This window comes from Drosophila sulfurigaster, chromosome 3 (assembly GCF_023558435.1).
Source record: "Drosophila sulfurigaster albostrigata strain 15112-1811.04 chromosome 3, ASM2355843v2, whole genome shotgun sequence".
NCBI lineage: Eukaryota > Metazoa > Arthropoda > Insecta > Diptera > Drosophilidae > Drosophila > Drosophila sulfurigaster.
The window spans coordinates 36,840,169-36,867,544 of NC_084883.1; the positions used below are offsets into that span (position 1 = coordinate 36,840,169).

A 27,376-nucleotide genomic window follows, 5' to 3' on the forward strand; every position below is an offset into this window, starting at 1 on the left:
ATAAATGCAACAATTGTCGACTAGGAAATGGGGGAGAGTGGAACAGAGCACAGAACACAGAATGAGAGATCGGGCTGAGCTACAAAGTAGACGTAGACGATTAATGAATGCAAGCGAAAGGCCAAATAAAGCCGATTATCAAAATGCTCTACAGTGAAGAATTTGCAATTAAAATCAAATGATTAAGTTTCAGGCCTCAAAAATTTAAAAACAGAAACGTAGAAAATAATGGGCATAGTAGTGCAGCTTAAATTTGAAAAGATATGTATGTTTATTCTTTAATAAAAAAATTAAACAATGTAAAATAAAAAAGTAACAAAATTAATTATTATTCAATCTTTAACAATAAATCGAACATTTCTCTCAATCACTATTATTTATAATTTATGTATTTATTTTCAGTGCAAGTAAATTGTTCATTTCTTTATTTCCTAACTAAACTTAAATCGTATAAGTCTTGGTTCTATTCACAAATATTTGATGTCAATTAAAGTTTTCAACATGAGACTTTAATAATTATTTTTTAATATATATTTTTCAATCATATTGACATGCATTTCAATATATAAGCTTTTTGTTCAACAATGCAATTCAAATTTAAATTTGTTTCAAGACATTTGAGACTCTGTTTACTTAACACCCCCTTTATTTAAATGCTCTACGAAAATAGCGAAGCGCATATCACAAGGAACGCGCTCATTTGCCCATCTCTAGCAATAAAACTGCGAAGCAGCGAAACAGCAATGACGACGTCTACTGGAAAAAACGTCGGCGGCGCAAACGCGTCAACGGATTTTTGTGTTACACACAATTTCAGTGCTTGATTTGTTGCTGCCAGTAAGTGTATGTGTGTGTGTGTTTTGTCTGAGACGAGTCGTCTCAGACGACTCGTCTAAGTTGTCGCTCTGCTTTTTTGCGCTCATTCTTTTGCTCGCTTTTACTTTCTGTTGTTGCAATTAAACGGCGTTTTTCCGTCTGATCGGCAGTCGAGAGAGCCGAGACGAAACGAGCCGAACCGAACCGACTCCGAGCACATACACGAGCATGAGAATGAAACCAAGTCCGAGCGTAGAGCCAACGGCCTGGACTGCTCTTTGAGCTCAATGCGCGCGACGCGCTATCGTCGACAGCAACAACAACATCAACAGTGACAGCGACTGCAGCGCCGACGCAGACGTCGCGTCGATAACGGTAAAGCTGACGCGCACACACGTTGTGAATTGGCCCAGGCAGCGCGACCAAGCCAGGCGCAGAGCCACAGCGCGAAGAGAGCGTCAGTGAGTAAGTTTGAGCGAGAGCGAGAGAGGATAGCGCATGTTGAGCGCGCGTGATTTTTTGTGGCTGTGTCGCCTGCGCCTTTGGCTCTTTGTTTGGCCCATGTCTGTGTGCGCTTGTGTGTGCGTTTGTGTGAGTCGTGCTTGTGTTTTGATGCGCTAACACACAATGAGAGTACTTACGTTTTGTGGTGAAATAAACAACAACTAAATATTATTCAAAAATTAATTAAAAAAAAAAATAAAACTATTACAAACGTGAAGTAAACATATTTTGTGCATCGTGTTATAGTTAGTGGCATATATAGCCGACAAAACATCGATAAAGATTTCAAGCATCGATAATCTTACACCACTAGTGTTAGTGTATTTTCGATGCGACTTTCTATGCATTCGATACTCTTCATTCTTGTTGGTTTTGGCTTCGCCTCGAAAATGCGGGCTCGCTGCTAACGGCTCTGCCAACGTCGTCGTCGTCTGTCACAGCTCGCGGTGGTTGTTGATTGTTTTTTTTGGTTTTGGTTTTTAGTTGCTGTTTAAACTTGGTCGTGAGAGGGTAGCTCAGCCCCCGTCGTCGATCGCGCGCTGCTTTGGCTCAAAAAACACACTCAACAAATACATTTGTGATAAAGTGAACTTTAGTGTCAAGTGAAAAAACAGTGAAGCTGCTCAATAACAATAACAACAACATCAACAAAATTAATCTGCAAATACTACAACAAATTTTGATGGCGCCCGCCGCCGTTGCCGCTGCTGCTGCCGCCTCGGGCTCCTCACCCATCATCACAACGAATTCGTTACAGGACATGAGCGCAGCCGCAGCAGCGATTGCGCTGGACATGAAGCCCAAAGGCGAACTCAGTGTGCTGCCCACCCAAAAGATCAAGAAATGTGTGTAAACATTGCGACAAAAACAACCTCTTCTTCTTTATCATCACCTCCTTTTTCTTCTAGTGGTTCGTCGTAATGCCTCCGACAAACTGAAGCTCATACAAATGGTTCATGATAATCCCATTCTGTGGGACTCGCGCCTGCCGAATTTTAAGGGCGCCGAAGAGGAGAAGAATCGCGCTTGGGAGCACATTGGCAGGGAGTTCAATGCGCCCGGTCGTCGTGTGGCGCGCGCTTTTAAATCTCTGCGAGAATCTTATCGCCGCGAATTGGCCCACGTTAAATTGATGGGCAATGGATTTAAGCCCAAATGGAGTCTCTACGAGGCCATGGATTTTCTACGCGATGTCATCAGGGAGAGAAAGTGAGTACCACCAAATATCTCCACCCCATTAGGTTGCTCGCTAAAAATACAATTATTTGTAGGCTAATCTTAACTTGTTTTTCAGTTAAGCATATTTTCAGTTTTATTTTCAAGAATTGAAAAACCAAAGATTTCTTATCATCTTGTTTTGATTGTTGATTAGTCACACATATTATAATAAGTATTTTCGACTTTATTTTAAAAATTGTACACATTTTTTATACAGGCTTAACTTTTCTTATTGATCACTTTTTCTGTAATTTTTTTTAACTTATTTCCAATTTTCTTTTGGTAAAGATTTTTTTTAATATAGCAAGAAGTAACTTAAAACTGTAGGGTTACATTGAATTTGAATAATTCTAGAAATTGGGGTTTATAATTTTCTGCAGTACATACTCAATTACTTTTGATGATACATATTTTATTATTAGACATATGTATATATTATTTTAATGCGTCATATTGTAATTCTCTTTAATTTTGAGGCTCAGTCTAATTTTAATGTCTGAGTTGTGTACCGCAAAAACTTGAGCTTCTTTGGAATAACCTAGAAATCATATGAAAACCTTGCTCGCAATACATTGTATAAAACATATTCATGTTCTGTATGTACATACATGGGTCTTATCAGGAGCTCAGCTTACACCCACCTGAATTTGGTTATTATTGACCGACCAACCGATCGAATCATCGGCGATTTTATTGTCTTTAGCATGTTCGGAAGGCTCTTGACTAATATTACAAGTGGAGTAAGTGCGATAAGAGCGACAATAACAAAAGCAAACGGAATTGGAATCAGCTACAGAAACAGAAGCGTATGGGGTGAATGCGGGGGCAAAAGATCGGACTTAAAGCGTGAATAACGCTTCTTTGCTTTGACTTGTTGGTTTTTTGCTATTCGTTTTGTTTGTTTTTTTTTTTTTTTGGTTAAGGTATTATTTTTGTTGCTTGGGTTTTCATCCAATATCAGCCTAAGCTTTACGCATTGTCACGCCCGATCCACGAGTTGAACTCGAGTTTATTTCCGTTGGCAAAGAAAGAGAATCGAGTGCAAAGAGCAATTCTTGTATATTTTTTTTAGAATTTCTAAACTGTGCTAGAAGAACGTTTCCTTTGCCATGTTGTGTGATGATGACTCAATCGATTATGTTTTGAAATTAAAATTATTCTTATTGTAGCTATATATTCAACAAGTACTCGTATATGGTATTGGTTTAGGTTACCGCATTGTTTGTTCAGTCAAATGAAAAGTCGATTCATTTTGTGGGTTTTCGAAGACTGCAGCGAAAGTAAAAAGGACTGACTGTGAATCACTAGATAAGACGTTAACTGAGTCATAAATTGTGGTAATTATGAACTGAGTCGAGTTAGTCGATACTTAGGGTTACTGAGTACGCATCTGTCTTCTATCCGATAAGACTAGACTCAATAATGCTGTTGAAAACCTTATCAAGCAGACTGTCTATTGTGTATTCCCCGCCATTTGCATAGAATATGATGGATGTGAGTCACAACGCTGATCATCTTGAAGTGATTCGTTTTCAGGAATTCAATAAAGTGTATTCTAACAGTTCACTTCAATGGTTTTTATAAAGATAAGATTTAAATTATATTACTTAATAAAGATGAGGAATTCGATTGTTAGTTAACAAATACTTTAAATTTCTGCAATTATATTTTGAAAATCTTAAATTGTGATTTCTGAGAACACAATTAACTCGATTTTTAAATCTTTAAGTTAGGGTTTTCGATATATTTTATAAGAAAAGCAAAAAGTTAAATTGTTGTTGAGCTGTTTTGACATTTGTGTCTACGGTATTGTGCTCCTCTGTGCACCTTATCGTTGTTGTTGCATCGCTCTGCAATTTGCATGACGAAAGAACCCCGAACTGAGAAATGGGAATTGAGAACCAGACAAATCTCAGCTAAGCCCCTGTAAAAACATCTGCCCAATACGCAGGCACCGACATGCACATGCATGCACACACATGTCCGAATGTGAATACATATGAATGTGAGTGTATTCGCTATGAGTACACTCGAGTTCGAGTCTCGAAACCGTTGGACGGAAAAAACCAATTCGAACAAAGAAATGACCAGGCTCATGGGGCTAATGGGCCGCGTCAGTTTTTTTGTGTGGATGCTGCGATGTTGCGGGCTCCCCCCTCAAGCACCCCTTACTTCGCCCCCCTTCTGCTGCCCCTACAATGTCTGTACTTTATGTACATATATTTATATATGAAATAAGGCCATTTCCTTTCAATTGACTGTACCCACATCGACAACATCGGCAACAAGAGCTGAGGCAACAACACACAGTGCTGCTGAGTCTCAGCAGAGTCCACACACATGCCCGCACTCACACACACACATACACACACACATATTTAAATTTTTATTATTTTGAGCTGATAACAGACACAACTGAACGGGCCCGGCCCGGGAACGCGGCTTGAGCCATAAAAACAGATCTCGTCCAGAGCGAAAATTATACAACGCGATTGTTGTTGTTGTTGTTGATGCTGCTGTTGCTCGCCACTTGAACCAAAAGCAGAAACGAGAGGGAAGCTGCAAAGACCAACAACAGCAAAAAAACAAAAATGCTTTAGCCTGACTGCGCTGCCAACTGCGCAGCTGGCAGAGCGAGAATTAACGAAACGAACTGAACGATGGCAGCGAACGAGGCGAGAGAGAGAAAGGGAGAATGAGAGAGAGAGAGGGAGAGAGAGCGACAGCGATGAAGCGAAATATGAAAATGACAATCAGCGGGACAAAATGAACTCGCGATGAGATTGCGGCGGCGGCAGCGAGTGGACCAAGTTTAGAAAAGAAGCGTAGATTAAAAATGTGCGCATGTATGTGTGTGTGATGATGCTCTGCGCGTGTGTGTGAGTGTGCGTTTGCGTATGCGTATGAGTGAGCAATTGAAAACGACGCTGCCAACGGAACGACGGATCAGGGTTAAAAATATGCGCAAACAGCCAACGGGGTTGCTCTCTCTCTCTCTCTGGCTCTCTGGTGACCATTGCCTCTGCCCCGTGCGTCCCCACGTTCACCACAATGTTTTCACTCTCTTACTGCTTTCTGCGTTCTGTGTCACGCTTATGATTTAATAAGCAAATGAGCTGAAAAATTTATGAAATTGTTGTTTTGCGGGGCACTTCCTACCCCTCTCCCGCTGTCCACTGTCCCCCAGCACACCCCACTTTGATAGACTGCTTGACCAACCGCGCCCCACAAAATCTCAGCTGTTGGAAGCGGGATCGTCTTGGAGAGATTGTGACTTCTATATACGAAAATATGTACATACATATATGCATATGGATGCGTCACTTGCGGCCCCAGAAATTACTGGGCGTATACCCAATTTGCGTAATATCGTAATATGTTATTAAAAAATATCTCATATTTGCCACGATTAAGCAATTGACGATTTTATTTATTCTCATTTACACGCATATTATAAAGTAAGGGTGACCCCTGAGAAATTTTTTACAGCTCTGAAGGTGTTTGCTGATGTGGAGATTGAGTGGCTGATTATTTGATTGACTCATTGATTGATTGCTTCTGATGTTGCAAATTGATTTAAGTTCTTAATTAAAGCGGAACTTTCGCTATATTGTTATTAATTCTTTTCTTATTTTGGGGTTGGTGAAAAGATTTCTTATAGAGGTAGTATGCGGAAATAATGTTTATTAGGGAAATGTTTGAAGTTCCAAATATTGAAGTGGATAGAGAAACTGATGATAATCTCAATTTATAATATTCTTGATTTTGTAACTATCTAAAGAGTTACACACATCTTAAAAAACATTTATTGGGACTTTATGGGATATTCCTCAAATTATGAAGATAGATCATTGCTAAAAAGATGCTTGGTATACGAGTTGGTTATTATCATAGAACTTTAAAATAGAACAAATATTTTGAGAATTCATTAAAATTAGTTCTACTTCTAGTTGGAGAAAATTAATATATAATATCTGTTGTTCCTAGTTTCTAGAGTATTCCTAAAATTATTTTCTCTATTTTCAAATCTCTAGTTGCTTCCTTTTGACTTTGTCCCAGTTGCGATTCTTTTACTTATCAGCTGGAATACTTGACTTTATCAAGATTATTCCTACTGATATGTGGAATCATCTGTAGACTCTCCGAGTTTAAAAGGCCAATCGATGGCTGACTGTGTCTGCCATAATGTGGCTTATCAAGCGAAGTCAGCCAAGAGCGGAAACTTGACCAAACGGCAGCCGCAAATGTTTGAGCTGATAAACGCAAAGAACTGAATAATTCCTAGGAACGAAGAAGCAGCACGCAATTAAATAGAAATGCAAACTGTCCGTTATTAGCTCTGGCCTGACTTGGTCCCAAGGCGGAAGCAAACACTGATAACGAGTCCCATGTCGGGGCGAAAAAAGTGGCATAGAAAAAAACCAAAAAACCCAAAACGAAAACGACCGCAAGCAAATAAAGCGATTTGGTTTTCTGGAACATGTGAAAACGCATTTGGCCGTGATTATTCTGTTGTTGGTTTGTAAGAATGGAAAATGTGAAAAACGTTTCGCTTCGCATATCGTTTTACAGTTCCAATTGTCAACTACCTGCTGCTGGGGGAAAATATATACACATCTTCTTCTTCTTCTGATCGAGACTCCCATCTAAATATAGCCACGTCTTCAGTTTGAGGCCATGCAGCAGCTGTGGAAAATGCGCTTGAAATTTGAGTAGCTGCATTTTTGTAGCAACCAAGAGCTGCAGGAAATCGAGCTCAGTCTCGTAGGAAAACCGAAAACCGAGAACAATTTTCGGATTTTTGGTAGTTTGTAACGCATTTCGCTGTATTTGGGGTTTTTCATTCTCTGAGCACGTTTTGGGGGTTGCTTTGACTCCATTTTCGTTTCGCTGGCTATTTTTAGAAGTCTGGTAAAGAGGGGAAACAAAGTACATGATATTGTCATTCAAATTGATCTAGGCTTTAGTTTTTACATGTTTAGTACTTAGTTTAAAATTCTATTCAAGCTTTATTCAATTTTAAACACAGAACTTTCCAGTTCTGGAAATTAGTTTCCCTCAAGGCATAAATTATTTTTAGTTTTTCTTGTGTTGACCTAAACCACCTTATATATTGGAATGAGTTTATCATATTAGTTCTGGAATTTATTAAGTTTTTTAACTAGAGATTCATATACTGATGAAACAATTTATGCATTTCTCAAATTATTATATACATACACAAATGTAAATACTTTCATACTATAATATAATATTTAATCTATCTTATCTTGGTTGGTACCTACTCTACTGTACGTATGTTTTCGTTGAATTTAGCTTAATTACGGAAGATATTTTACGTCATTCAAATAATATTATATAGTATATCCATACTTTAGGGTTTTATATAGATTTGAGTAGCCACCGTTATATGTGTAATATATGTTCTTCAATTACTCGCAACAACTTACAACCTATGATAATATGCTGAAATGTGATTTGTGTATTTGCCTTTAAACATTTAGGTAGTGCAGATTCCAAATTAAAGTATAAAAGAAAAACTAAGTTAGATTTCATATTCTTCATTTTAAAAATTATTATTACGTTCCTTGGTTTTCAATGAATTGTGAAGGCTCGTTTCATAATAATCAACTAACTAAAAATTTTATATTGTAATTATTAGATTTTTATATTTTTTAATTTCGGTTTTATTTCACAACTTGTTCTTTTTTTCATCGTTCTCTACATAGTGATCGCACTTTCGTCTCGTGCTCGACCGATACACCTATCGATCGGGCTTCTAACTATCGATAGATGTTTAATCGATTAATTCTTAATGTTACCTTATGCTATATTTAAATCTAGTATTTACAATATTTACAATATCTAAATTATATAGTGATTATTTTATTATTTTTCTTTAAATTTTATTGAAAAGATTATCCAAATTTAGAGTGTATTTCTTATTTTAGTAATTTAACGTTCACTTCTAACATTCTCTTTTGCTGTTCTATTAATTTGGTATTCCAATTGACAACCAATTATTTAATTGCAGTCCCATTAAGTACAAGTATTTAATATTTTAGCAATAAAAAATTTCTTGAAGTAAATAAATAATAAACTTTGCTTTCTTTTGCTTTCCAGGGGCGCTTCCCATGCCAGTGATCTCAGTCTGAGCGCCTTCGCCCAGCACTTGCACAACAACAACAACAACAATAACAACAACAACAATAACAACAACAATAATAACAACAACAACAACACACACAGTTTGCTGAGTGCGAGCAAAGTCGCTGCAGCCACAGCTCTGAAGCTGAACTCCTCGTTCAACGATTCCTCCAGCACGGTGCTGAATCTTTCCAAGTGCTCAGGGATGAATATGAGCAACGATGATTTCTACTGCGATTACTATGTAAAGCCGGAGCTGGACTTGTCCACTGGCGGAGGAGGAGGAGGAGGAGGCAACAATGCTGGCAGCAGCAGCAGCGCCAGCAGCAATGGCAGTGGCAGTGGCAGCGGAGTGGGCGTGGCAGCACAACCGTTGCCCGCCCATCAGCAGGCGCAAGCGCAGGCGCAGAACGACAGTCGAGTGAGCTCGACACGCAACGATAGCGGAGCTGGGCTGGCTTCACATCAGCAGAGCTACGATGACATGGATGCCAGCTCATTGCGCAGCGGCGACGACGACAATGGCAACGTATCCGTGTCCGATGAGGTCGAAGAGCTGGAGGTGATCGACGCTGACTTTCCGTATCCCATCATCCTCGGCTCGAATTCGCCGCGCAGCATCGTCGAGAACGGAGGAGCGACAACGTTGCGTAAGCGTCGTCGCCTTGGCGAAACGGATGACCAGGAGGATGGCGACCTCGATGCCGATGATTACGAAGATCAAATGCTGCAGCAGCATCGTCATCTGCGGCAGCAACAGAATGCCGCAGCGGCCGCTGCAGCTGCTGCCGCTGTGGGCGGACTCGAGTTGCCACCGCCGCAGACGGTGCGCGAGGTTCTTAACTCGAAGTTCTGTGGCTTCATCTCGGCGAAGCTGAACAGCATGGAAGACTCGGAGGCAGACAATCTGATGAACCGCATCATGTTGCTGGTGGTGCAAATGCAGCAATGTGAGGCAACCAAATAGTTGTCAGGGTTTGGGGAATCTTAGTCTTAAATATAGCCAAGCATTGTGCATTATGGATTAATGCAGCTTCTGCTCAAAGCACAAAACACAACATTTTTCTTGCCATCAATTTTTCACGAATTATTCTATTTGCCATTTCAAATTTTCAATGCCAAATTTGTGCCATGCCAAAAAATAAATGATTTAACAAAGAAAGTTCTATAACTAGTTCCCCTATGGATCAATCTATATAGCTATACCCAAAAAAAAGGAATACGAAACAAAAACCAAGCAAAGAGAGCAACACACACAAAGAAAGAAAGACACACAAAACAAAGAAAAGACAAAGAAAGTTAGCAAAGTATGAGATTTAGTTTATTATAAACGTTAATTTAGTTCTAAGTCGCAAACAAAAACAAAAACTATTCAAGTAATACTTACCTTACTCTCTCATCACAACAAACGAATGCAAAAAAAAAACATTTATTATTTTTTATTTTTATTATTTGTTTTAATATTCTTCTTGAAGATACTCTTACTTTTATTCGGTACAAAGTCGCAACCATTTGAATTCTTGCCAATGCCAGAGCGAATCGCATTGTTATCGTCTAAGTTTAATTTAAATGTGGCAAATACATATTAAATATATTAATATTACACATTACAAACTTCATTTACGTCAATATTTATAGCTGGAATACCATTATCATTATCATTATCACACACATAATCATATTCTTTAATCCTCTAACGTTTTACTTTTACACTTTTATCATCGTTTGCAAAGCGTTGTAAATATATTTACGAAAGAAGCGTTAAATAAAAAATACATTTATTTTACATGAACGGAGATTATAATTTAAGAGTTGGCGGGTTATTTTAAAAATGTTTTTAAATATTACTATATATATTTTTTTGTACTTGCAAGAAATAGCAATTTTGTCATCCCAATATTTGTTTTCCATTTCTGAAAATTTCGATGATTCTTCTTTTTCTTCTGGTAATCTTCTTAAGTAATCCATCCTATTGGGAGTTAAATGATCATTTATTTTTATGTAAATTATATCTATCTCTATGGATCGCTTATTAATCATTTCTTATAACACGTTCAGATAAAATCTTCTTGGTCCCTAGATTTTCATATTACATTTTTTTTACTTTTACTTTTATTGCTATCTTATTAATCGGTAATTTACTTATCTTTTATGTAGTTGAATTTGTATTTTGAATTCAACCTTCATGTTAATCTATTTTATATATTCATTTTTATAGATCATTTGATTGACATTCGAAAGATCATTAATCTGTCGTAGCTTATCTTTTCCCATTACCAAAATCTGTTTTGCCTGCATAGCAGCAATTGGCATTATCTTGTTTACCATCTTTCACACTACAAACAGCATTTATCTGAATGCGATATTTGAAAAGGTTCCTCCACACACACAATATATATCACTCAAAGAACATGGCAACAGACCATTAGCATGCCGCACACACATGTAGAGGCTGCTTGTACCCCTCCTCCTCCTTCTCCTCCTCATAGTCATCCCGCTTGGACCATGACAAACTCACACACATTTGGCCAGATGTGAGGCAGAGTAAAAACCCCGAAGCTGAAGACGCAGATACAGAAGGCGTCATAAAAACCAGTCGACAATGAGACAATAGATAAGCCCAAGCAGCGCATGCGCCATGGGACAAGAGAGAGAGAAGGATAGGCGAAGAGAGAGTGAGAGAGGGAGACGACCAGATGTGGGCATGCCAAAAATGATATAGACCAACTTAGGAGCCTGCACTCAAACATCATCATCATCATCGTGAACCATGAATGAATTGAAAGGCGCAGAGAACAACAAAGAGACTGCTGCCAAGATATACAAAAACAACCCTCAAAATGCGGTCCATACGATCTGAGCCCTAAACACGGTATGGCACACAGTCTGCTGGTCTGGTTTATGCCTCTACCTAAAGCGAGAGAGAGAGAGAGAGGGCGCTGCAAAAATGCGTCGCACATGCGCGGAAAATTGCCAAAAAGCATTGCCACGGTCACGACTCAAACTGGTTCCCTTATTTACAGCTCACGGCTCTTATTGTCTGTTAGCCTTGGTAGACTTTGTTGGCAGCGATCCGATCCGATCCGGTTAAGGGATGCTGTGAACTCTGGGTTCAATGACCATGGCCATCTACTGAGGGTAGAGAATTCGGTTTGCTTTTTGAGTCAATATTCGATAGCACATTTTTTCTGTTGGTTTTTATGATGAATTCCCTGCCAAAGGAAGCGTCGTTTCCTTTTGTATGCGCAGAGCGCTAATAAAAGCAGAGAGAGCAAAAAACTATATTATATTTGGTTGCCATGGGAAAGACTTTGATTTGGTTGATGTTCTGTACAAACAATTTAATATTTTGGTTTTAAAACGCAGGAAACACTTCTGAATGCGGGAAATATCACAGGTAAGGTTGTTATGACTGCTCTAGCATTCATTTTAATCCTCTCTATAAACATAAGTAGGCAACTGAGTGGGCTTAAAAAATACAATGCGAGATTAACTACAAATGTTATGAAATTTAATAAGTCTAATATAAATATTACTTTCAGAACATAAGGGGTTCCATTCAAGTCAATCTCTTCTAAATCTATATTATAGATTTGTTTGAAAACTAAACATATGTTGGCAGTTCGTATTATACTTAAAATAAATAGATACTAATCTATATAACAGTACAAACGAGTTATTTCCATAAAATTAGCACAACGACTTGAAATTCCTTAAAACGAATTTAATTCAGAATTTAATTTGTAAGATTTATTAAAATCTTTATTTAATGATTTGGAGTATAAATATTAAAATATGAAGGTGATTTAGTTTTTGATTTGTTTTAGTTTATCTGTTAACTTTAACCAATAAACTTACAGTTCAATATTCCACAATTAGAGTATTTACTTAAAAATTTCACGAAGAGATAAAGTACACATATCCTATTAGGGAATGTCTTTCAATGGAATAATTAAATCAATAACTTTTCTTATCGACCAAATTCCAACTTTATTATTAATATATAGTAATCTAAACATTTAAGACACAAAGAATTATAAATATATAAATCACTGCTTAAATACATTTGAAGCTAATTCATCGAAATTTCGAATCGCAAACTAAACTAAGACACTCTATAAAATCACTGGCGATGTCACTGTTTCTTTTTATAAAGTATACTAGATTAAGTTGGGATTACGAATTGACGACTTCTTCAATTTGCAGTAGAGTATTTAGACTGATTGTCGTTCTCCGACTGATTAAAACTCGTTGTTTGGGGGGACTCAATGATGAAAGTTTTTGGCTGGTTTGATTTCTTTGAACAATTCCGACCTTTTTCGCATTTCGTTAATTTTCTTGGTTTACCAATGGCATGAGGATAGACGAGAGATGGTTCGGTCATCGAATGATGAGAAGTGGGACCCATTAATCTAAAAAGATCCGTTTGCGATTTAAAGCAATAACAAGCTGAAGTTCCAGAGCAATTGCAGTTTGGCTTCTGCTTGGAAGAGTTGTTTTTTTGAGCTTTGAAAGAAGTGACTGGATAGGTTTTCTTCAAGCAATTGGAACTGGATTTACGAGAAGGAGTTGCTTCAGGTGGTGTTAAAAGATTTTTACAAGGTTGAAAAATGTAGCAATTTGCACTTTTTGGGGTTGGTGAAGGTCGCCTTGATGTACTTCCTTGAGGATGTTGAGAGGAACTTACGGGAGGTTGTTGAGTGGAGCTTCTTGGAGGCTGCTGAAAGGAGCTTCTGGGAGATTGCTGAGAGAAGCTTCTGGGAGATTGCTGAGAGGAGCTTCTTGGAGGCTGCTGAGAGGAGCTTCTGGGAGGTTGCTGAGGGAAAGTTCTAAGAGTTTGCTCAGAGGAACTTCTTTGCGGTTTCGGAGATGTTTTGGGGGGAAGCTTTTTAAGTGTTTTGAATTCTTTCTTATAGGGATATTGAGAATATTGAATTCCCAGTGGATTTAAAGAGTAATTCTTGTTGTCTTCTTTTATATCTTTGGGGTTTTCAACCAACGAAAGTTTGGAACAAGGTGATTGAGCAGGAGTTTCGCATTCCAGAAGTCTTTTAGTCCCATCTTTATGGTATCCAAAGAGAGAACCAGCTGAACTCGCTTCTTTATTGCCTGCGAATTCACATTCAATTTGAACTTTCTGTTTCTTCAAGTCTTTGCATTGCAGTTTCGACGCTTTTGGCTCTTTAACTATTCTCTGAGGTTGCTGTAGCTTGGAGTAACCCAAAGCACCCCATTCCCTAATGTTTTCCTTGACTTTCGCGAAAGTATTTAGAGGTTTCCTTTCGCACTCGAGAACTTTGACGCACTCGCCGCGCTTGGCACAACTTCCCATACAGTTCGGGCTGCATTTGAGATGCTTTATCTTGATGGGGCGATATTCTTGAATTTTCTTTGCTTTCTCCGAAGAAGTGTCTGACTCGAAAGGTGGCCTCTTTCTAGAGCAGCGTAGAAAGTGTCGAATCTCTGCACAGTCATCATCAAAGTAATCTTCCTCTTTGTCATGTTTTTGCCACTTTTTCTCCTTGATATCCGTTGACTTTTCGGTTTCAATGGGTTGTACCATCACTTGATTTGAATCTTGACTTCTACCACTGAATCTACTCGCTCTTCTTTCCTCTTGTTGATCTTCTCTTCTTTCCACATTTACGATCGATTTACGTGGCGTTTGTTTGCCAGAACTTGCGCTGCTCATTCTTTTCGCTCTCGTGGATTCCTCTTGATTCCGACCTGGCGATCCATTTGCGCGTTGTTTGTCATACAAAGCTTTAAACTCTTCAATTGTGGCAGATCTGCGACTTGGCCTACTCTCCGATTTACGTGGCAAATCTTCTTTTTGATGCTTGTGTAGCATAAATATGCGACTTTTCCGGCGCTTTTGTTGATAGGGATCGGGCATACGTTGCTGCGGCAATGGTTGATCCACTTCCATGATGTTGGTTAATTCCTCGCCATAGCTGCCGCGTTTTCCTGTGTCTTCTGGTTTTCGACTGCTGCGACGTCCGAACTTGTTGACGAGTTGTCCTACTAAAGATTGCCTGGTGCTCTCGCTAAGCATCTGTGGAGGCGATTTCCGACCGCTTTCCATTGTCAATCTGCTGCCCATTTGCTCAAGGGACATTGCTAAGCCGGCATGCAAGGAACTTCCCGGTTTTAAAGAGAAACGCGGCGATTTGCTGACCAGCATAGAACCCATGATCAAACCCTTTTGTTTAACACTTTTAGTTGAATTCGAGTAACCATTTCGCTGGGGTATTTGACTGCGGGATTTTGCTGTAGTGGAGTTCTCCGGGAAACTCTTTAAACTATAATATTGACTGGGACTTTTGCGTTGTTTCTTCTTCGTCTTTGATTTTTTGCTCTTCTTTGCCTTCCGTTTTTTGCTACTAGACTTTGATTTGACGCAATCGCAGTTCCATTCTTCGTCTTCGTCGCTACTCGTCTCCTCATCGGGCCAAGTCTCAGCTAAATAGCCGCGTTGTGCGCAGCATGGGCGACCGCAGGTTGCACGTTGTTCCCGACACACAATGCAACCGCAGTATTTGCCATGCAACACTTCATCCTCCGAGTCTTCTTCTTCTTCCTCCGTTGATGAAGTCTCCTCTTCCGAGTCTTCCTCAGAGTACGGTTCATACTTGCGCAGATTGTAGCTGCTCTCGGACTCGATGGCAAAGCGCGTATCGGTGAATTCTGTGAGATCTGTGAGGCGACTGCGCAGCACCTTGATGATTTGTCGTTGACGTACTCGCACATTTCCCAAGCTGCTCACATCGCTCATCAGCGTGGGCAGCTCATCGTTATCCTTGCTCGCATCGAGTCCTTGGCACGTTATCCTTTGCAGCTCGCGCAGCAAACACATGCGCTCATCCCCCGAGGCACAGGCGATTTGCCTCAGGCGAAACTGTATCTTGGCATAGTGCGAGGAGATGCTGAAGAGCGCATCCTGCAGACGCTGCACATCGTCCTCGAGCTGGCATTCGTAGTCGGTGAGCCGGCGACTGAGCACACGTCCTTGCTCCAGCCACGTGTAGCGTCGCTCCTTGTAGCATTTCTGGTATGCATCATCCTCTTCCTGTTGTCGTTGTTCATGTTGATTGCCATCGCCGTTTCCTTCGATGTTATTCTCCTCTTCGCTGTCCGCCAAAATACTCCGGACCGAGCAAGTGCACCTCTTATCCCCATTCATTATAATTATTCCTTGTTTTTTATTTGACGGGAGCTTCAGTTGTTGTTGCCGTTTTTTTGTCTGGTCTCGATTTGTGTTTCAAATTTTCCCATTTAGCAACAAAATTTTGATTGTTTCCGAAAAAAAATGTGAGTGGAGCTTGAAATTCATTCTAGCAAGCCTTGAACAAAAGGAGAAACTTTGTTGATTTTTTTCTTTTTTTTTTGTTAACTGCACCAACGGCTTATTAATTCGTAGATCATCTGGACAAGACACAGTAAATAAAGTCCAGCCAAAAATGTGATAAAGTGAATGAGTGAATTCATTCCTCTTGTTACCAAATTTTTGAACGCAATTTTTTTTGTAATTTTTTTTATAAAAATGATTCTAATGTCAAGGTAAAATTTATTTTTGTTAAAAGTTTATTTAAGTTAAAAGTTATTGAGAATAAAAACTTTTGGATCTTAAAAAAATTAATTTAAATTAATAACATATCAACCGAAAATATTTCTTAAATTGAAACCTTATTCTTTAATCATGATTTTGAGATTAAAATTGTAAGATCAAAAGCTTCCTATATTAAAAAATTTTGTTTTTGTTTACTATTCTAAAAATTAATTAAAATTTAATTAATTAAATTAATTCTATTAATTAATTAATTAGAAAATAGGAATCATCAATCTAAGTAAAGCGAGTTTTGTAATTGTGTTTCTTTTATGATTTGACCTAAGCTTTGGCACACTACTTTGACATGAATTATTCTGTATATTGAAAAAAGGCCTTGGCTTAAAAATTAGAACAACCAAATATTAAAATAAACTTGAAAATAATTTCCTTAGATTTATTTTAAAATATCAAGGCAATGAACAGGATTCTAACATTTTTCGACTGGGGTCAATTCATTACTATAAAGTATAGAAAAAGAATTTGGAAGTTTGATTATTGATTATGATTTAGGAATTCATCTTCGGAGTTCAACATGACATTTCAAAATAATTCAAGAATTTCTTATTAAGATTAGCATATGTTTTTTATGTGTATGTTGATTGACCTTGTGTTAATACAATCTTATAACAGGCCGATGAAGCTTACCAGAGTAGGTTTATTTCATATTCATAAAATATGCTGAGTGCACTTTATGAATGCAATTTGAATAATTCATATTATTCATTGCCATTAGTAGATGTGAATTAATATGCTTTTGCATTAATTTTGAATTATTCATATTATTTACTTTAATGTTCAAATGCATATTTAATAAGTTCGTCTTTAGCATAAAGTGTGTTGTGTGTTTTCACGCTGCATCTTTTGCTGCTCTATGGATGCGCCACGGATGCAACGGCAGCCACATGCAGCATGCAACGGAACACGCCAAAATGTGCAACAAGCTGAAAAACTGGTAGTAGTTGTAATCAATGCGCGGTCCATCGGGTATAACTCGCCTCCTGTCCCTCCTCTTCCCTCTGCTGCCCCTAAAAACTGGCAGCGAACGCGCTTCACGCGAGCCGCAGGGCGCCAAAGCAGAACACACTAAACAAATTTCGTGTATCCAAAAGATTTAGTCATGTTGCAAGCAATTGATTTGGCGGAGAGTGAGAGAGAGGGAAGCTTGTAGGCCGCGAAATGCCATGAAATGGAATGGAACAAAAGCCGTGCTTTGTAAGCGGATGAACATGAAAACTATATGAGGAAGGGAGAAAGGGGGGAAGAGGATTGGTATGCTGTTGCGTGTCTAGTTGCAGGTTGAGGATTTCAAAATGGAAAGCTGATTAACGTTAACAGCAGCAGTTTCAGTTTGCAAGCAGCGACAGCAGCTGTTGTGCGGTTTTATGTTGCATACTTTTAGGCGCGCACTGCAAAAGCACGTTACACTTTCAAAATGCCAGCAAACGAGTTTCCTTCCAGCGGCAGCTTCATAATTTATGGCCATGCCGGCCGGTCTGACTTTGCCGTTTGCTCTCTCTCTCTCCCTATATTTTTCTTGGGGCAGGTTCATCTTTATAAGGCATTCGCATGTTGTTGTTGTTATTGTTATTCGTCGTCGTCTTTTGGCTTTCGCACTTCGTCGTGGTCGTAAATCGCCTCGTGTGGAGACATCTTCAAAATGTCAGCTGTCAACAGTTTGTGGCTTTGAAATGTGGAGCATAGCACTTAAATGAGAGCACCAAACAGCACCCGAGAGATTGCTACAGAGAGAGAGTGAGAGACTGAGAGAGAGAGAGAGAGACAGACATGTGTAGTAGGTGCTGTGGAAAGTTTTATGGCAGCTTCGGCGGAAACGTTTTGGCATGTTGAAACACTGGAATGTCTTTTATGGCAGCTTCATTTAAGAGCGCACATTTGTTTACTTAAGAGCAACAACTGGAAGCGGCTTTAACATATTGTTGTTATTTGTAAAAATGTAAATAAAGTTGGTAATATTATTAAGTAACAAACTATTTAAAATGTTGTATATAATATGAATTTTAAATAAAGTTTTTTAGTGTCATTAATAGCTATACATATTCGAGCTTTAGTTTTATCTTTTCACGTGCTGTAAACTTTATGTTAACTCTGTGTTTTTGCAGCTGCCGCAAGTTGCACGAATGGTATTCCAAACATTCCAGGCATTCCAGTGTGCAACAGCATGCAGAGCGCCATAAAAATACGAGAGAGAGAGTGAGAGAATGCACTTTGCGAGCTCTCATTTCAGCTCTCTCACTCTCTCGCTGTGCAAGAACATAACAAACTATTAATTATATATTTGAAATATACAATAAGTGAAATAGCATATTAGATGGGAATATTATAAATTTAAAATAAATATTCTTTTCATTTTTTACCATTTCGTGCTAATGACAACATCTTCAGCTGCTGTTTGGAACTTCATCATGAGCATTCGCAGCTCGTGTGTGTGAAACAATTTGGGAATGGGACAACTGAAATCACACGAATGAAACGGCAGAAACGTTTGCCGGCGACGATAACGCACGCCATTGCCATTGCCATCGTCGTCATCGTCGCCGTATCTCTGTTTTGTTTGCTTTTGGGGCTGCCCACTCGCTGAAGTCTTCGTTCGCCTTCGCATTGGAAGCCTTTGGCTCCTGCTGCTGCTGCTGCTGCTTTGGCTGCTGCTGCTGCTGCTGCGGCTGTCGCTGCTGCCCCGACGAGTGCAGCGAATTTGTCGAGCAGTGTGCAGTTGTCGCTTCAGTTGCAAACGAACGATTTAAGCGCAAAGTTCGAACATCGTTTTCTCGGTGCGCGAACCTACGACAACGTCACTTGAATATTATTTGCAGCTGCCCGTAAGCGCAAAGCATTCAAAGAGTAAATCTACTATTAAGTGTGTTTTGATCTAATGCGATTCACAACAATTAAACAACGTGTGCGAAAATGTCTCGTTAATGGTTTTTTTCGATGTTGTGCTTGTTGGGCGGGTAAGTTGTTGTTTTCATTTTCTTTTTTTTTTGGCTGTTTTCCTCTGTCTCTGTTTCGTAGAGCAATTAACTGTTGTTGGCACCTTCCTCTTTGTCATCAGCTGTGCTTTGCTTTGCCTTCGTCCTCTCTTTCCTGTTTCTGCTTATGACAAGCATATGCATTTTTTTATGCATTTTGTAGAGCACATTTTGTTGAAGCACTTTAGTTCAGTTGAAGCGTGCTATCAAAATGGAAATTTATTAAAGTGTTTGCAGAAATTCTTTGTAGAGCAATTCGCAAACTTTCCAGTTGGGTCAAACTTTATTTTCCTTTTATTAAACATGCAAATTTCTGCATTTAAATGTTATCTATAAAGCGAATTTATAGTCGAGAGGTTCTATAGCAAAAATATGACATTTCCAATCCCCTAAAATTCAAATTAATAAATCAATAGTCTAAGCGATGTCACAATATAAAAATCAACAACAATATACACATAAATAAATAAATATAAAATGATCGAAAAAATGATTAAAATACGTGTGTGTTTGTGTGTGTGACAGCTTCAAATAAAAACGTCATAAATTAATATTCAAACAAGTGCGGAATATATAAAAAATGCAAATATATAAATATTTAATGCGACTAGCTGCGAAATGTTTGTAGCAACCTAAAACGAAATGGACATTCTGGGTAAGTGCAGATTTATGCTATAATTAAGTATACAGTTTTTATTAAACACAACTAAAACACAAATATCGTAAGCATAAGAGTTGTTATAGTTGAATTAAAGAAGTTACTTATAAATCAAATAAGCGTCGAAAAGTATGCTATACTTTTTTGTTATTTTTAAACTATGCAAAGGAGTTATTTACCATACCCAAGAAATAACATTAAAAAGTCATTCAGTAATGTTTGGAGTTTGGAGTATTCTCATTTTAATTCGCGGGAATTTTTGTGGTGTTTCATTGCCCAAAGTAGTTTTGTTTACAACTTTGTCAGTGACAGAGGAAAGTTTTGGGAAAGTAGAATTTAATGGCAATGCAAAACTTAAGATTAAATCATTGTAAACAACAATGTATTTTATATTTTTTTAAATTAAAAAATATAAGGAATTGTATAAATTATAAAAACAAGACTTTGAGCTGCGCTATTATAAGCTTTGGAAAGTAGTCCATTAAAATTATATTATTTTCTAAGCACGTGAAACATAATAATAAAATACTTTCATTAGTTGGATGAAAAAGTTTTTTAGAAAAAAGTTTTTAATTTCGAAAAAGAAAAATTTGCATTGTAGAATCCCCTACAGTGAAAACTATAGAAACAATGCCAACAACAATTGAGAGCTGCATTAGTTAAAAACTGTTTCATTTAATTTGGTATTTAAAAATACTACAAGAAACTTTTCAATGTGCTTATCGTAGTGTAAATTATTTAATTTACCGTTCTATTTCGCAATACAAAGTTAAATGTATAAATATGAAACTGTACTATGAAAAGTTGAATTGAAATTCGAAATGAATTAAACTTGCCACAGAAAGTTGCTGCGTCGATTACTTGCATATCTCAATAGAAAGTGCAACTGCAACCAAACAAACAAAAAAAAAAGCAGGGGGAATGGAAAATCGTCTAATAATGAAAATACCTGAGGAAGAGGAAAAGGCAGCGCTCAACAGTTAAACGAGAGAGATACCATAAACTATATTAAAATACTTTCAGTAAACAGCAAAAGAATGCAAATCATTTTCAACAGAGTTTCGCATAGAACATGGCAAATAAAAAGGCAAAACGCCAGAGGAAAACTTTCAACAGTGCCAGTCAGGGAGTCACTCAGTCAGTAAGTCAGTGAGTCAGTGAGTCAGTTAGTCAGTCAGTCAATCAGACAAATAGAAAGCAAGGGAAAAATTCTGGCAAAATATGCAATCAACAAAGCCAAAGTGCGAAAAGTATTTTAATTAAACACAAATACACTTAAAAATGCCAACGGCCAAAAGCAGATGAAATAAAAAACAAAAATTAAAAAAAAAAAACAACAACAAAACACACAGCAACACACAGAAAGAGAAACTGCAAAACTGAAACACAAAGAGGAAATGCAGAGAAAAAATGAGAGTGCAAAAAAAACTGTTGCCTACTTTTGGGTGCATTTTTTAATTGCGGTTTAGCGCTAGCAAAATCCGCTGCGAATTGTTTCCGTTTTGTTTTGTTTGTGTGTTAGTGTGTGTGCGTAGCCTTCGATTGTCATTTATGGCAGAGAAGAGATTCTGAGAATGGGTTGGCTGCAGTTACACCTGCAGCTGGGCCACCTGGGCGTCCTCTTCAGGTGAAGTGTGAATTGAAGCGCCGCTTAAGTGCAACCAAAGAAAAGCTCGCTGCTCAAGTGGAAAAGCGCTTGAAGTGTGGCACAAGATGGAAAACAAAAATGATGGAACAAGATGCAACCGACCAACACAATAAGCAACAACAACAATAACAACAACAATTACAACTACAAAACTGCAGCTGCTTTTGTCTGTCTTGTGGGTTAAAAATTGAAAAAAAGGGGGAAGCAAAAAAAAAAAAACTAGAATAAGATGAGAAATTGCTTCTGGGAATTTGCCGGCATTATGCGAAGTGGGTGTGCTGCTGCAAAATGGAACAAAAGAAATGTAAATAGATGCACGACAAGCCAAAGCTATTGATATGCATACTTTTACTTGCAACATCTTAAAGTTTGAAGAATTTAAGAACTTTGTAATTTGTTCAGAAGCAGCTGCTGACCTTAGGTAAAAAAGTTTAAGGAGTAACTATTTTATCTAAAAATAATAAAATATATTAGCTAGGTTAAGAAGTGTATACTATTTTTTAATTAGAGTTAACATTCTTATTTCAGAAAATCTAAACTTAATTGCATTTTGAATACAATTATAATTATTGTCAGGTTCTCCTCTACAAATATTATCTACTCTAAATAATAAAAATTTATTAATAAGTTTTTATTTAAAAACTGAAAAACAATTACTATTAATTTGACGACAATGATAATATTTAAAATCGTTTGTATATTTTAAGTTCTTGTAGAAAAATTATTAACGATATTTGCTAGAATAACATTTTATTTTTAGAAACTCAAAACACAATTATAATTTGATTACAAGGAAAAGTATTATCAAGTTCTCTTCTAGGTATGTTATATTGTCAATAAATAATGATAGCTATTTAATAAGTAAAGAAGTCTGGAACTTTTTTTAAATGAAAGTTAATATTTATATTTAAAAAAAGATAACTTAACTACAATTAATTTGAGTACTGTGGTAATATTTTAAGTTCTCTTCTTTTTTTATAAAAAGTTGCTTTTGATTAGATGAATATTTTGAAATATGTATGAGTACTAAATATATTCTTTAAATGCAAAAAGCTACTCCTCAAAAAATTCATTTTAAAATGTTAATGTATTATATATTATAAATTGATGTATTATAAAAAATGAATAAATTACTACGCAACAAATTCATTTTTAAAATAAAAATCTTTATCTATTAATAAAAAAATATATTTTAAATTTGTAATACATAAATTTTAAATTACTCCGCACTCGATTTAATTACAAAATTTAAATTTCTATACATAAAATTCGCCTGGTTACGTCGCAGTTAAAATGCATTAAAACAAACTCATTGCATATTATTAAAAGCCAGTGACAACATCTGGCTGCAACATTAACACAGAAAGTAAAGCAGCCAGCCAATTGACCTGGCTGGTGGCCCATTGAGAGGACATTTTCGGACTGTTTGGCGAATATTTTCATTGCTTACGCTTTGCATTTTATTGAATTTTAAATGGCGTCCGCTTAAGCCGACAGCCCAAATAACCGATGCTAATAAATTTAAATAAATAAACTGCAACAATTTAGGCCAAAAATGTTGCGAGCGAAAACTAAAAACGAAAAGCCATAAAAATGTCAGCGAGAATATCAATTAACATGCTGAACAGGCGACGAGGGATGTGAGTGATCGAATGGGAGATACCCTGTAGGGTAATATATATAAACAAATTTTATAAATACTGAAAGTATTCTAGAAGTACAAAGTTTGCTGTTTAGAAAAGTTCTTTGAGTATGAATTTCATACTGTTGATTTTAAATAGATCGCAGAAAGTGATTTTTTCTTTCTTGATTCTTGTGGGGAATAAAATAAGATTTATATAATTTATGACACTATATTATCCTTCTAATATTCTACTTGTATTCTTTAGATTTATATATATTTAATACATATATAATAGACCAATTATATTTAATAGCTTATGGCATAAAGTGAAGTAATGAATTGTGTTTCGTTATGCGATTAAAGTTATACTTTATTCCCAGTTGTTGTCACCTATTCCATTTAGTCCACCACAATTAATCCTTTTAAAATGTAAATAGAACAATATAAATTGTTATTCACCTTTATAGTGCTTAACTATACGTTGCATTCAATCTCATTTCCAGTATTTAAGGGGTATTAACATACACGAAAAAGGCGAAATATTCAAACGAACTTTTAAGTGTTGACAAACTGTAGTTTTGCCATTTGCTGGTTGGTTTTTCTTTTTGGTGTTTTGTGCTTTTTTTGGGTCACCACACGCCAACCACGCCCACAAAATGTCATTTGAAATATTCACATAATTGCAGCAGCTGCAAATCAATTAACGGTAATTACGACCGTCACCAAAGAATGAAATAAATGTGTATAGAGAAATAAAAATAATCGAGTACAAATATTAACTAAAATTTCGATACAGTGAACGTTCTTGGCAGCAACGTTACGTGGTTGGGGGTATAATAAATATTTCCTGACATTTTGTGGCATTTTTGCATGTCAATAATATTTATTGTTATTATTTCAAAAGCATTAGCGTGTGGTTTGGTTTGGTTTGGTTTGGGAGCTTCGTGCTTGCAAGCCGCCGCAAAGTATGCCACAAAAATGTGCAATAATTGTTGTGAAATGAGGAGGGAGGAGAGTGAAGGGGAAACTCAACTGAACTGTGTGTTTGGGTAAGGAAATTGGGCAGCTTGTTTTGCGCCTCGTAACGACCAATAATTGTTACAAATCGAAATACATCGCCTCAAAAATGTTCCAATTTGTTGTTTTCGTTTTTCTTGTTGTCAATTTTTCTCCTGTTTTTTTTTTATGCCTAGTAATTTTTCACATTTTCCAAAGTTTTGTTTTTGTGTGTTGTTTTCTGTTTTCTGTTTTTTTTTCGCTTAAATCGATTTGTGGCGTTTGGCACGCAAACTTTCACAAATAGAAGCATCCAAGCTAAATTGGTTGGATTGTGCCAGCATTTTGAAGGGTGCTTCAAACATGTTCAATATTATGAATGAGCCTCATGGGGCTGGCGAGCTGCTCGCTAAACATTTATCTAAAATGCTTAAAGTGCCAGCTAAATTTAGCTGAATTCAACTTTATTCAATCGACGGATTATAAAAATTTGGTGGGAGAGCTTACAAAAATAAAGTTGAACAAATTGGGGACTTTTAGCTTGTTAATTGAAGGGAATAATAACATGAAAAAATAAATAGTATTATATTCCTTAGATTATATAATAAGATCAGCTTTAAAACTTGACTGAAAGCATAAAAAACTGTTAATCATATTGGAAAATTTAAATAATAAAAAGTATAATAAAAGCAATTAGTTTAAAATACATAATTTGTAAGTTAGATTGTATAAGGACAAAAAGGTCATATTTCGAATATTTATTTTTAAGCAAGCTGAGTCATGTTCATAAATATTAATAAGTTTATTTTTTGGAATTTTGATAAAAGATTTTATTGAATATGTTTAATATTGCAGTTAATTAAAATAATAATAATAAAATAATAAATAAAGTTATGCAATTGTCAATTATTCCTTAGGTGACAATTTCATTATTTTAGTTTTATTTATTTATTTTCCTTTTGTTTAAGACTTTGTATATTTAAAGTTAATTTAGTAGTAGTAAATTAGTAATACAACCAGTATGACAACTTAAGAAAACTAAGATTTTGCAAGGCTTATATTAGAAACCAAACTTTAAAACCTTATGTTAGATGAATTTCCATATATGAAACGTTAAAAGTAACTATATTAAAGTTCTACTTATGAATGAATTGCTTTTTTTAATGACTGTGTTCTGAGACACGCGTCTTTTCATTCTTCATTTACTTCTGTCATAAGTAAGAAGCTGACATATTTATTGAATTATGCATAATTCATCAAATATGAAATCAAATAAAATAATCAATAACATTTGCGAATTAAATTTATTTAGTTGAAATTTCTTTACCTTTTTATAGGATAGCAAGTGGCTTTTAAGTCACTTGAATTATATTTATCAGTTTGCAATAGACATATAATATTTGATATTTGAGAATTACTAAATCACAACTATTAGAGGGTTAATATTTGTAGACTAAAACAAGTAAGAAAGTTACAGTCGAGTGTGCTCGACTGTGAGATACCCGCTACCCATTTTTAATAAAGGCAAAATATTGCGGTATCATTTTCAAAATATACCGAAAATACTAAAAAAAATACTAAAAATATACCAAATGGTATGTTTGGTATATCGATATAGTACACCATTCAAAATATACTATAAACGGCACAATGTGCCAGATTGTCGGACAAAGCAACTCAGACCCCTAGTAAGTAGGCGTTTTTGCCCATACAAAAGTATTTCTTTAATAACTTCCACAATTTTTATCTGATCGCAACCAAATTTTCAGGAATCATAACTACTACAGTACTTATTGTATATACCAAAATTCGTAGCTCTAGCTTTAAAATTATGCTTGTTATTCGATTTTTTTGATTTGCGGGGGCGGAAGTGGGCGTGGCAAAAATTTGAAACAAACTTGATCTGCGTGCAAACATAACAAATGCTGTCGAAAAAAAATTATAGCTCTATCTCTTATCTCTGAGAGTCTCTGAGATCTAGGTGTTCATACGGACGGACGGACAGACACACAGACGGACAGACGGACAGACGGACATGGCTATATCGTCTCGGCTGTTGACGCTGATCAAGAATATATATACTTTATAGGGTCGGAGATGCCTCCTTCTACCTGTTACATACATTTCCTGCCGGCACAAAGTTATAATACCCTTCTACCCTATGGGTAGCGGGTATAAAAAATACCTCTTGTTTGCGTCATAATGTTCACTACTGTTTCACTACTTTTGTTCACTACTCTTTCACTCATTTTTTCAGTTTGAGTTTAAGCAACTTTAACATCGAGTTCAATGCCAAAACTCTATAAGTACTAAGCAGCTCACAGTGTCCATGATTTTAATGCTGCCGGGGGGGCTAAAAGCTGCTTTACTTTTGCCATCTATCAAGGTCTTTAGCACATAAGAGTGCGCACTCGTTGCCTTTATCGAATTGTTCTTATGAACGCACTTTGCATGCATCTTACGGCGGCCAGAAAAAAAGAAGTAGAAAAAAAGCGCATATTGCGACATATCGTGTGTCAATATTTCCCATGCACATGCATATATAGTATATAGCAGCACACAGACGTGTGTGTGTGTTGGTGGCAAATGTGTGACAAGCAGCAAAAAATGGCAGCGGCCTTTGGGCAGCTTGCAGCTTGCAGTAGGCTTCGCTTTGAGAGCTGCACTCACTTTGGCGCATTTATATGGTCCGCTGGCAGATCGGAGCGAGGCGGAGCGGAGCGGGGAGAGTGCCTGGAGGGGGGCTTAGCGAGTGGCACGGGTTGCGGTGTTCCGCACAAAAGCGCGTAAGCGTATTATTAATGGCATAGCAGAGAGTTGAGTAGAAGAGAGAGAGAGTAGAGGGTGAGTGAGGTGGAAAAGTGCGTCTGTCGACGATTTCAATTGTGCGGCATAAAACCCGTCGGTTCGTGGCTCATGGTTCGTGCCTCGCGCCGTCGACTGTCGACTGGCCAGTTCATATTTACTGCTGTGCCGATTTGGCCAACATTATGGCCCAGTTGAACAGCTGGCCAGAGTGTGGCCAACTCGCTGGCATAGGCCTCTGTCCATCTATCTATCAGTTTGTTCCGCACACAGTTTTTAATAAAAACGAAAATACTCAAATATTGCTCGCTGTTTCTGCTGCTCCTGTTTCAACTGCTGCTGCATATTTTCAGGCTGCAAATTT

At 37.1% G+C, this 27,376-nt stretch overlaps 2 protein-coding genes across 2 annotated transcripts; one reads left to right on the plus strand and one right to left on the minus strand.

Moving 5' to 3' along the window:
* Positions 1-1,793: 1,793 nt before the first annotated feature.
* Positions 1,794-10,053, plus strand: LOC133842267 (rho GTPase-activating protein gacZ). The gene is made up of 3 exons (XM_062275304.1): positions 1,794-2,165; positions 2,229-2,529; positions 8,662-10,053. The coding sequence occupies exons 1-3, from the start codon at positions 2,003-2,005 to the stop codon at positions 9,650-9,652; spliced, it is 1,455 nt and encodes a 484-aa protein (XP_062131288.1). The 5' UTR covers positions 1,794-2,002; the 3' UTR covers positions 9,653-10,053.
* Positions 10,054-12,647: 2,594 nt separating this feature from the next.
* LOC133842585 (muscle M-line assembly protein unc-89) lies at positions 12,648-16,194 on the minus strand. The gene has a single exon (XM_062275742.1). The coding sequence runs from the start codon at positions 15,866-15,868 to the stop codon at positions 12,881-12,883; it is 2,988 nt and encodes a 995-aa protein (XP_062131726.1). The 5' UTR covers positions 15,869-16,194; the 3' UTR covers positions 12,648-12,880.
* Positions 16,195-27,376: the final 11,182 nt, after the last annotated feature.

What these genes read in the sequence shown, in the direction of transcription:
- LOC133842267 (XM_062275304.1), top strand. Translation starts at nt 2,003, where the DNA reads ATGGCGCCCGCCGCCGTTGCCGCTGCTGCTGCCGCCTCGGGCTCCTCA. An exon ending in CACCCAAAAGATCAAGAAAT is followed by an intron (nt 2,166 to 2,228) that starts GTGTGTAAACAT and finishes TTTTTCTTCTAG; the next exon opens with TGGTTCGTCGTAATGCCTCC. An exon ending in GATGTCATCAGGGAGAGAAA is followed by an intron (nt 2,530 to 8,661) that starts GTGAGTACCACC and finishes TTTGCTTTCCAG; the next exon opens with GGGCGCTTCCCATGCCAGTG.
- LOC133842585 (XM_062275742.1), bottom strand. Translation starts at nt 15,868, where the DNA reads ATGAATGGGGATAAGAGGTGCACTTGCTCGGTCCGGAGTATTTTGGCG.